General features: G+C 38.0%; 2 protein-coding genes across 2 annotated transcripts in view; both read right to left on the bottom strand.

Annotated features, from left to right (window-relative positions):
* LOC148720132 (uncharacterized) overlaps positions 1 to 1,074 on the bottom strand; it is a 1,448-nt gene extending 374 nt beyond the window's left edge. Inside the window, exons 1-2 of the mRNA XM_088738646.1 lie at positions 959 to 1,074; positions 1 to 823 (exon numbers count right to left, since the gene is read on the bottom strand). The exon at positions 1 to 823 is cut by the window's left edge and continues 374 nt beyond it. Coding sequence (XP_088594772.1) covers positions 1 to 622 — 622 coding nt within the window. The 5' untranslated portion in view covers positions 623 to 823; positions 959 to 1,074. The remainder of the gene's footprint in view (positions 824 to 958) is intronic.
* An 8,011-nt stretch (positions 1,075 to 9,085) lies between these two features.
* LOC148720131 (uncharacterized) lies at positions 9,086 to 10,705 on the bottom strand. Its single transcript, XM_088737569.1, has 3 exons — positions 10,188 to 10,705; positions 9,665 to 9,863; positions 9,086 to 9,418 (listed from the first exon to the last, which is right to left on the bottom strand). The coding sequence occupies exons 1-3, from the start codon at positions 10,703 to 10,705 to the stop codon at positions 9,086 to 9,088; spliced, it is 1,050 nt and encodes a 349-aa protein (XP_088593695.1).
* Positions 10,706 to 11,205: the final 500 nt, after the last annotated feature.

Here is an 11,205-nt window from a genome sequence, read left to right as displayed (position 1 = left end):
TTCTGGCGTATTTCATTTCGACTTCCTTTCTTGCCAGTTCTGTCACAGTTTTCATTTTTAAAATGGACAATTGAGCTGAGCTTGATAGACTGGAAATGCGACTATGACCAGTTCCCTTTGAAGACTGGGATTTCTCACTGCGACGTGATCGCATCTCCTCCCTTTCCAACTCAAAGATCCGCTCGCTGATTTTCGACCTGAGCTCTACTGCTTGTTTGCACAAGTACTCTGTTTCGCTGCTCACATCACGAGCTTCATCATTTTGCAACAACATCACAAATTCGGACTGTGCTTCATCCAAATTCTTCCTGAATTCCTCTACGACTGCTCGCTCCTTTCTTAAAGTTTCAGAATGTGAAAGGTCAGTCCAAATCATGCTGACAGAGTCAATCTTTCCTTTAAGCTCCCTTTTAGCCCGTACATAATCTTTCTTCTTTTGCGAGAGTTTATATTGCAATCCCTTTTCCGTGTAAGTGTGGGGGCGTTTAGATTTTCGAGGCCCAGGATCCTCAGTGTTCGATGCTTGTCCTTCGTCAATCCTTTGAAGAGGCTCGCTCTTACTGTTCTTTGACGTAGATTCTGAAATACCGTCCGCGGTAGCTGAAGGTTCCGAAGTTTCCATAGTTAAATCTAAATCCAAATCCAAATCATTGGTCCAGTCCACGGTCCAAATTTTACGAAGTTCCGAACAAGAGCAGTTCGAGATAATACTGAGCAGAAATTTCTTGAATTCCGCGAACAAGTTTTACTGTAACCACAAACGATCAAACAAACCGATGCAGTTATGGCTGGTGAATTTACTGACTCAAACAAAGTCGTAAAACTAAAGAAATAAAGGAAAACAATACAAACAGAAAAGATTAATTAGGGTGACGATCGATGTCGTAAATAAAATCGAATTTAAAGCAAATACAAATCACAAAAAGGCAGCAAAAATTGAAAACAGATGAAATCTAACCTTGTCCAGCCTTGAAATACAATAAATTCTGGAAAAAATACGCTAAACGAGCGCCCAAAACGATCTAAAATATCCAACTGTGAATCGCTAGTCGGCCACACTACCGCTTAACTAACATGGTCACGTGACCAGAAAGGGCGCCAAAAACCAAAGGCGGAGGCCTGGACAGGCAACAAAAACTGGCTACAGTTACATGCACGATCATCAATAACATCTTTATACATCTTATTCCAGGCTCAATATACATTATCTATATCATCAAAGATATTAGAGATATAAAATGTAGTGCAGTTCAAGTCTTCTATCATGTATTCTTTGCAGCAGTTGACACTTTTATTCGAATATGACTTTGTTTTGTTATAGCTTAAGCCACTGTATAAATGATATATTAATTAGTACATTACAAGATACGCTTTGTAATGTTTGAACTGATCTTTGACACTTTGAATCCAATATGTTTTATTATAGCTTCTGTTACTGTATAATTAGTGTATTAATCAGTACATTTTAAGATAATTCTTATTGTATAATGTTTTATTATAGCTTAAGTTACCATATAATAGGTGTATAAATAGGTACATTTTAAGATAATGTTTATTGTATAACTATACTGTGTCACCAAGTAGCACTATGCTAGTCGGGAGCTAGATCCCTAACAGACACACAAATAAAATTTCATCATCATCTATCAATTGCTCTTGGTCAAGATCTTTGATCTTTCTAGATGTAACAAACTTAAGTTGAGAGCATGGAGGATGGAATTTCGTAGAAGTACAAACAAGTTTGTGATCACTGAGATGTGATTCAAAAACTGCTGTATGAAGAAATCTATGATGGTTGTTGGTCAAAATTACATCAATAAGTGTTGCAATACTGTTGGTAATTCTTGTAGGACTTTTCACAAGACAATGAAGGTCGTAGGAATTAAATTCAGTTTCAAATGTGTTGTTATTTTTATAAAAATTGCAATCAGTCTGCTCCTTTTGAGACCTTTTGATTACAAATGTTCAGAGGAGCTCTACCAATGGTCAAAATTAGCAACATTCATTTGCATTGATAATTTTCTTGCCTTCAGTTGGATCATGACAGTAGTGAGAGCACACCTATTTTCCCTTTTGCTGACAATCCACTCTTTCAGGGTATTTTCCAATGCAGAAAACTTTGCAACACCAGTCTGGCAAGTGTGTTGATGTTTTGGTAGTTTTGCCATGACATCTCCTTTCCTTTTGCTAGTCATAGATCATGGATTCATAGATTTCAAATTCTCTCAGTGACGCATGATTCCCCCCATAAAGCATTGACTTTGGCTATTGAAGTAGATGAACAGCAAAAACACTAGTAAACCAAACTTGAGAGCAGAGTTGAAAATGAGCAGACCAAATGTCATTGTGTAAATACATGAACGATTTACAAACATGGAAGGAATAAAATACCTTCTTATTACTGAATTTTCTTCTATGGTTTGAGGAGCTATACCATAGTTTGACATAAAAAAGTATACATGGAAAAGTTCTTGAACTATGCCAGTGGTATTGGCAAGCTTACATAGAGTAGCTGTATGACTGAGATAACATTGGTCTTGAACTGCCTAGTTTAACCCTGTACTAACGACCAAATGAAGGAGTAAACAATGCCATGCTTGTTTGTCCAGAATAACTCAATACCTTTACCAGCAGATCACATGATGCAATGATCTTGTGAATAACATTACATCCCTTATCTTCTTGGGCTGAAGACTAGAAAGTACTTAAAATAACTCCCATCAAAAAAGTCTTTGCAAATCTGTTTTTGACTAAGCAATATTCTCAGATCTTAAAACAACACCAATGTTTGGCTGAAAATCTTGTCTGAAAAAGAACAGTCCTTCAAATGTCATTTGTCAATAAGGAAACAAAATATGAACAATTTGAAACTTCTGAGCGGAAGTCTATTTTGACAGAAACTAGAAGTACATAATCCTTGATTCTAACAGGGGGTTTAATCTACCTTTCTGCAGTCTAGTAAAAAACATGGTCACATGACTGGGCTGGCTATTTTGTCACACTTCTGTCTCCTTCACAACAAAAGGCTTGGGATTGTGTAGTGTGCAAACTTTGTTCCATTTAGGTTGTTTCATGAGTTCAACCTCTCCTGGCTTAATCTTTTTTGCTAGAGCATTTCCCTTTTTGTCACCATAGATCTTCCTCTTCAGTTTTTGCAAGGCACCTTTCTGTGCAAGCCTAGCTGATGGATCTCAAAACATGGGCTGATGCTGCTTTTGGTGGGTGGTTGGTGTTTCGGATAGCAAAGTTTTTGAGGTTTCTGTTGTTCAGAGCTTCACAGAGTGAAACGTGTTGTTGAATGGGGATTTGTGCAGTTATGGAGCAAAAAACTTGTCTAACTCTTGTTTCCAACTCTTACCTTCCATGTGGGCCATCCTGTTGTTTTTGCTTTTGGCCAGAGTTGTGTGATTCTTCTGTGTTTAAATCCTAGATAGTCAGCAAAGTTTTTTAACTCACACTCATTGAAGGGAGGTCTGTTGTCACTCTTCAGAATATCTGGCACGACTTGTCTTGAAAACATAGAGTCTAGTTTTGGATTCACAGCTTTGGCAGCACTTGAAGTGAGTAGTTCTACCTCTGGAAAACGGCTGAATTGGTCCACAACCACTGCCTATGTAATCTCCACTGGTGAATGGTCCTGTGAAATCAGTGGCAACTTCTTTCCAAGGTGCACTGGGAAGTGTGGTAATTCAAAGAAGTTCTGTTTCTAATATGTTGCTTGGCCTTAATATAATAAATCCTTTGAGACTCAAATGTGGTAATTCTTAACTGCTCTGCTTCTGAGGGTGAGTGGTCTGAGAACTTTGTTCATTCACAACACTACTCAATTGCATTCTGGAAATTTATCTTTCACTCTTTTAAAATCTTGGACTTCAGTGCTGTTCCACCAACCATTTTCTATTGCCTTAGTAAGAGCCTGCATCTTTGCATCTTCTTTGGTAGTTTGTTTGATGTCTTCAAGTGTTGTTGCTTTTAAGAGAGGATTTGTGGATATGTAATTGACGTAGTCTTCAGCCGTGTTCTGTAACTCTGAGTCTGACGAACAGGGTTGTCTAATCAAGAAACTAGACGCATGGCTGCTTGAACTCGAGACTTTCTTTGGATGTTGCGATAAGATTTAATTTCATAACTAAGTAGAGGTATAGCTGCGTGGAGTTTGGATTCCCTTAGCTGTTGTTTTTTTGAAGGTTTTACCACTAATTTGCTTTGGACTACTGCAGACCCAGGGGCTGTTGACTTTTGATTAGAATAGACATAAATGTAAACACAATTTGATTTTATTGAAATAAATCAATCAGTAACTCAACAAAAAACTCAACTAATCATTGGTAGAGTTTCACATGCTAATTTTCTTGACAACATATGTTTCAGGGCAAAGTTTCTAATGAAAAAAAGAACAGAAAGTTTTATGTGTTTATTTTGATGTATGAATTATGATTTGGGGTTTTGACCACATGGAATTGAAGGTAAGTATAGGTATATTGAGAGAATCTCGTATTATTTATGGCTTGAATACATACGATCAGAATAAAAAAATCGGAAAATGAGTGTTGTACACTGTAATATTTGTCGATGTGTTTGATCCATTTGCAGAAATTGTTCCCTGTGCTGACAGTCTCTTGTTCTGAAAAATCCCACTTTTTTAAATTTAAATGTAATGTTCATTTAGTGAAAGATTTAGGTTTTATATTTTTAAGATTGATATGTTCACAGTTTAATCACAGTCTTAACACAATCATGATCAGAATAATAGACACGAATAGCACTTCATTTCTAATTATATCATTGATACATCGTATAACATAATTTATATTTGATCTATTAAACTACCACTTGATATGAATGTAGGTTTATCAACAATTTGAATGCATCCTAAAGAATTCATTAGTCGCTGTAATGAGTCATCAATAAAGAAATTGATGTTAAATTCACAAAGTATAGTGTCAATAGAGTTTATTTCGACAATGTTATATTCGGAGATTTTGAAGATAGTGCTGAGCATTGGCATTGTTTTTCCTGTATATTAATAAAAATGTCATTGTTTTCATGGATGTGGTGGACTTCTTTGCTGAGAAAATCTTCTTTAAGCTTAATTCTTTAGATGGGGTTACGAAGTTGTGCCATAAAAAGACTAAAAAAAAACCAGTGACTGTTTTAAGTGAGAGAAATAACAGGCTTCCGTAGGGACCAGTAGCAATGCTTATGGGGTTTGGTTACATACCCACTTTGTTGCGCTCTGTGAAACGGTCAATCTCGGGAATGGATGGTGTGGCCAACAAAGTCTAGACTTCTAAGATAGCTAGTAAAATCTGGATTTGTGAGCTTCATGACAGAAGTTGGATTCTGTCGATCTTTGTTTTCAAATCTGTCAACAAAACAGGAATGAGTGCAGGATCTTAGACATCTTAACGATCATGACTTCTAACCTCAGTGATTTGATACCTCCTTCTGAGTGACGAAAACGGTGAAAATTGTAGAACCGGAAAAGATGAACAACACAAAAATTATGCATTGGAAATAATACTGGAAATACAAGTTCTTCACATGAGCTATCAGTCATCAAAGATACAGGATGTTTATTTTCGCCTGGAGCAACATTGTAAATTTCTCTTCCTGTAGAAACATTAGAGCTGTTTTCTTGTATAATGACTGGGTAATCTGGGTTGATTGCTTGTAGTCATGTTTCATTGGCAGGGGTTCTGTATTCATTGAAACGGTCATCTTGTTTTTCTCTTGTTTCATCTTCAGAATAAAGAGTGGAATGGTCTTCATAAACAGAGTTTGTGGAGAGTCTAGAATACCTTCAATTTCATTCTGTTGTAGATCAGTGAATTTGGGATTAATGGTTGCACACTCACTTGTTATATCTTAAGTTTGTATAGTTTGTTGTTAATTTTTTAGCTGTGTAAGTGCTGCTTCAAGGAACTCTGGTCTGACAGCTTCAAAATGAACATGTCCTCTAAAGTTTAGCTTTCTCTTTAATTTTAATAGAATGATGCCAGACCCCTTTAATTTTCATTTGTTGTCCTTTTGGCATAATCACAATTTCTTGAAACACTATTTGCTGTGCTATTAGTATTTGTTCCAGTTTTTTAAGACATTGTAGCTCAAAAGGAATATTATTGACAAATAAATTGTTAGTAATTGCCTGACATGGAATTTTGCCTTCGATGCTTTTAGAGTGACATGTTTTACAGATGTATTTATTCCCATGAAATGATGATTTTATTGTAAAAATCAATTGAGAGGGGTATTTATTTCATGTGGGTTTAAGGACAGATTTTTTTGTATAGACTCCTTTTGCATACACAACATATATAATAGGGGCCTTCTCTGATTTTTTTTAATCTGTGCAATGCAAGTTTGTATGTCTTTACTCTTATTACTATAGTATTTTTCCTTACGTTAAACTAAAAGGTCTTACTTTTCTACAGCTTCCAGTAGGCCATTTTACAGTTGTGTACTTAGTTGCCAAGCCTGTGAGGCTAAAGGTGACCTTGTTGTGATAGAGACCTGTATCTCGTTAGCATGATAACAAAGTGATTTACATTTGAAAGGCAGCAAGGTTTTTTATCATAACAAGGTCACCCCTAGCCTCACTCCTGTTCAAAGGCTTGGCAACTAAGCGCACAACTTTAAAATGGACTATTCCTTGTATTTCTCTGCATTTTTGTTTGACAACTCCTGTTTTTTATTCCTATCCATTTTTCTTGATATCTGAGCGTTTTTGTTTCACAATTCCTGCTTTTTATTCCTATCCATTGTTCTGTATTTTTTAGACTTTTTGTTAGACAACAACTGCTTTTTATTCCTATCCATTTTTCTACACTTCTGAGCATTTTTGTTATACAACTCTTGCTTTTTATTCCTATCCATTTTTCTATATTTGTGAGTATTTTTATTTGACAACTCTTGTTTTGCATCAATGTGCACTGTTTTGTACTTTTGTGATCGTTTGCTCTGCAGATTTTGTTTCTTTGCAGTATACTGTGACTGTGCTTTTTCAAATAATATTTTTTGATCGTTCCATGCTTTCATAATTTTGTCTCTGTCTGTTATTTCTCATGAGTCGCTTTCTTTCATTTTGGTCTACCTGCTCAGGTGAACATGTGAAAAATTGTATTTTGTAATTGTTGTTGTTATTCTGAGGTTTCCATTTGCTGTGAATTTTGATTATCTCACCAACAAGTGAATCAACCCCATTAATGTTTTTAAATTATTGAGCATCATGTGATCGAGTTACTTCATACACCACTAGACAATAAATGTACTTTGGTTTTTTGTAGTATTAAAATACAACTGACACAATATGATGAAAATGACATAAAAGACCCAGAAGTTTTGCTATTGTTGGTGATATAATCTATGAGAATGTCTTTGCTTTGGAAGGTGTGGACCAAATGTTCATTTTTAGCGTTATAGTTATTATGTACTGTCACTTGTAAACCACACATAACAGTTTTCGGTAACTGATCTTCTGCCGTTACACATTTAATTAAATCCACACTAGTGTATAATTCTATACCACCATGTACAATATTGAACAACGTTTTGGAATCCCAATAGCTACATGGTTTCATTAAAGAGTAGCACAGTGAATATAGAGCAACAATGGAACTTTGATTGAAATTTGTGAACTCCTGGACACAATTTTTAGTTTGTATGTTTGCATGACACTTTGAATAGTGTTATGAACTACTTCATTTATTTGTACTCCTTTCAGTTCAAATATTGCATTATCATGTATACTTTGAAAGTAGTGCACTTAAGGTTACCAAGGGATGATAATTCAAGAAGCACACATGTGTCTTATGAAAAGCTTCTACCTAGCAAATCTCTTGCATGAGAATCAAATATGTCCTGTCATCAAATATGTCAATCAAATATAATATGAATGTCATGTTACGATGACTGTAGCGGCTGACACAAGCGAAGAAAAGTTTCGATGACAACTATGATTTTCGCAAATGAAGACACACTATGAAGCAAGGATATATATTTTACAGACAATCTTTGAATCCTTGAAGCTAAGCTAAATGCGAATAGACAAACCAACATTCCAAACGTTCTGTTATAAAGACAAGATGCAAAGCTAGCTAAAAACTCAAACAAAATTACAAACGAACTATGTATAAGCTCAAGGAAAGGAACATTAGCACTTACATAACAGTCCCGCTTGTAAGAATTGAACCAAAACGAACTTCAGTATAAGGTAGGTATTTGGAAGCAAAACAGGAAATCCAAACAAACACTTACTCTAACACATAAAACTGTAGTTAGTCTTACGGCAAATGACAACAACCAAATAATAAACTAAAAAACTTCAACTACTCTTTTATCGCACATGTCAACATTAAAATTTATGTGCTTACGATATTACTTCGTAATCTCAAAGCACGCAAGTGGCGCGCGCACAAGTTTGTTGACATCTTCTTAACAGTAGGCAAAAGGCGTGGCAGCCGTTACATGGCTCCCCTGAAATGTCAACATTTCATTAATATACAAAGCTAATGAAGGTCATGAAGCACAACTAAATGTCCGCAGAGTAATGAGGATGAAATAAGGTTAATGACTACTTGTATTTGTGGCTCCTCGTCGGAGATGAACCTCAGGTCTCACTTGCTTCTTGTAACAGTATAAGTTTCTGTACGGGGCGTTCCAAGTATCTGTTGTTGCAGGTTAAGCAAGTACTCTTTCTTCCATATGATGCAAAATTCGTTCGCCAAGTGCTGTACTCGTCACCAGCATTTTTGCAATACTTATCAGGGGCTTGGAACACACCGGGTGGTGGGAGGAGTACTTTCGTTTTCATCGTTAGTAGATGGTTGGGCGTCAACGGATTTAGGGAGGTTGGATCATTAAGGGATTCAATTGTAAGTGGGTGGCTGTTTACTATTGCCTCCACTTCTCACATGAAGGTTTCAAGAGCTTCATGGTTAAGTTGGGAACTGTTGGTTTGCAATAGAGACGACAGGATGTTGTGCACTGAGTGAAGCTGTCACTCCCAGACACCACCCATTTGACTGGCTGATGGAACGTTCATCTTGAAGACAAACCAATTGCAGTCGTAGTGCCATAGCACACGTCAAATCTTATCATTGTCCAATTCTTCCAAAGCTACCTTTAATTCTCTTCTGGCTGCCACGAAATTCGTACCCTGGTCGCTGCTTAACTGCCGAATAGAACCTCTCCTGGAGACAAACGTGCGGAAGGCGTTGATAAAGGAATTGGTTTCTAAAGTAGCAGACACCTCGACATGCACTGCTGTAGAAGCCATACAGGTGAATAACACTCCGTAGTGTTTAAGATCCTTGCAGCCCTCTCGGATCATGAAGGGGCCAAAATAATCAACTGCACAGTTGGTGAATGGAGGCGCTGTTTCCAATTGATCATTTTGTAGTTCAGCCAGACGTTGCTCCTGTAATTTACGATGTAATTTATGGCATGTAACACATCCACGTATTGCAGACAATATGGTTGAAATAGCTCCGAGACCCAGTAACCGCTTGCTCTAATTCGCATTAATCGTGATCCCTCTGCCTTGATGTTTTACTTTGTGATGATAGGGCCTGATAATGATTTCAGTCACGTGACTGGTTTTCGGCAGAATTGCTGGGTGATAGCATTGCCCCAGGATATCAGATAGGTTGAGTTGTCCACCAACTCTAATAATGCTGTTTGAATCCTTGTATGGATCCAGTATACCAAGAGGGCCTGATGGTGAGATGTCGGGGTTGAATTCCTGTTGTACAGCCTTCAGGATAACGACTTCTGCTTCATACAGTTCCTGAATTGACATAGGCTGGAGTCTCCATCCACTTGGCAACTTCCTGGTGATGTTGGATTCATTTCCTTTCTGAATTCTACTTCGTAATAGATGTGTATAATGGCGGCATATGGCGATTGCCTGCTTAGCATGGTGCCAATCCGAAAAGTATGTTAAGTGGTCTACCATGGTCGGCCAGGATGGTGTGACAGCAGTGGTGAGAGAGACAACTTTCTTGACCTCTAGATCATCACTTAGAAGCTCAGCATCGCTGACTGATTGGTTTAACTTGACACCCCACTCAGTCTCTGGCTTCCAAAGGAAATCTGGTCCTTGAATCCACTTTGACTGGGCAAGCTCTTGTGCTCTCTTGTGCCCTCTGGACACTTCATCTGCAGGGTTGGTCTTCGTGTCCACTTACCTCCATTGTGATATCGACATTTTATCTTGGATTTCTTGGTCTCTGTTGGCTGCAAATACGTGGAAACATCTGGTGCTGTTAGCGATGTAGCCGAGGACCACTCTGCTGTCTGTCCAGAATACTTCATTTGTTATCTCGATTTCCAGCTCCAGCTTTAAGTACTCGCTGACTCGTGCCGATAGGACAGCTGCTCTGAGCTCTAGCCTCAGGACGGTTACTGCTTTCGAAGGCATGACTCGAGCCTTTCCTAGTACGAAAGAGCAGCAGATTTCGCCATTCTCATTTACCAGTCTCAAGTAACTGCACTGCCTGTAGCCCTTGAAACTTGCATCCAAAAAGTGGTGGATCTCTGCCTTGATGACTCTTCCGAAATCTATAGGCTTGTAACGGCGTGGAATTGCAAAATTTTGCAACTCTTCTAATTCGGCCTTCCGTATGAACCATTTCGATTGTACATCACTGGGAACTGGATCATCCCATCCAGCATTATTTCTGCAAAGCTCCTGTAGAATGGTCATCCCTTCTAGTAGGACTGGAGCAGTGAAACCAAGTGGGTCGTAAATCGAGCTGATAGTGGAAAGGATTCTGCGTCTTGTGCAAGGTCTTTCTCTAAGGGAAATGGTGAAATTGAAAGTATCCGACTCTATACACCACTGCACTCCTAAGGCACGTTCCATGCGTAGGGGTTCGCAACTGAAATCCAGGTCTTTGATGCCCTCTGCTCTATCAGATACTGGGATCTGCTGGATAATTTCCTTCTGTTGGACGTGAACTTCTGTAGGTTAAAGCCACCTCGTTTACACATTTCTTTGATGTCTTTCACTAATTCGATTGCATCTTCCACTGATGCCACAGACTTCAATCCATTGTCCAAGTAAAAGTTGTGTCGGAGAAAATCTGCAGCCACGGAACCAAGTGCTGCTTCATTGTCATCAGCTGTAGCCTTGAGGGCAAAGTTGGAGCAACCTGGTGATGATGTAGCTCCGAAGAGATGGAAAGTCGTTTGGTACTCTTGACG

This window comes from Stylophora pistillata, chromosome 11, assembly GCF_964205215.1.
Source record: "Stylophora pistillata chromosome 11, jaStyPist1.2, whole genome shotgun sequence".
Lineage (NCBI taxonomy): Eukaryota > Metazoa > Cnidaria > Anthozoa > Scleractinia > Pocilloporidae > Stylophora > Stylophora pistillata.
Note: the sequence above shows the minus strand (reverse complement) of the source record. Positions and strands in the feature narration are given on the sequence as shown.

Excerpts from the sequence above, each read along its gene's own strand:
- LOC148720131 (XM_088737569.1), bottom strand. The coding sequence starts at position 10,705 with ATGACCATTCTACAGGAGCTTTGCAGAAATAATGCTGGATGGGATGAT. Across the intron at positions 9,864-10,187 it reads ATGTCGATATCACAATGGAG|AATTCAGAAAGGAAATGAAT; the intron begins GTAAGTGGACAC and ends ATTACGAAGTAG. Across the intron at positions 9,419-9,664 it reads ATTCAAACAGCATTATTAGA|GAGCAACGTCTGGCTGAACT; the intron begins GTTGGTGGACAA and ends CGTAAATTACAG.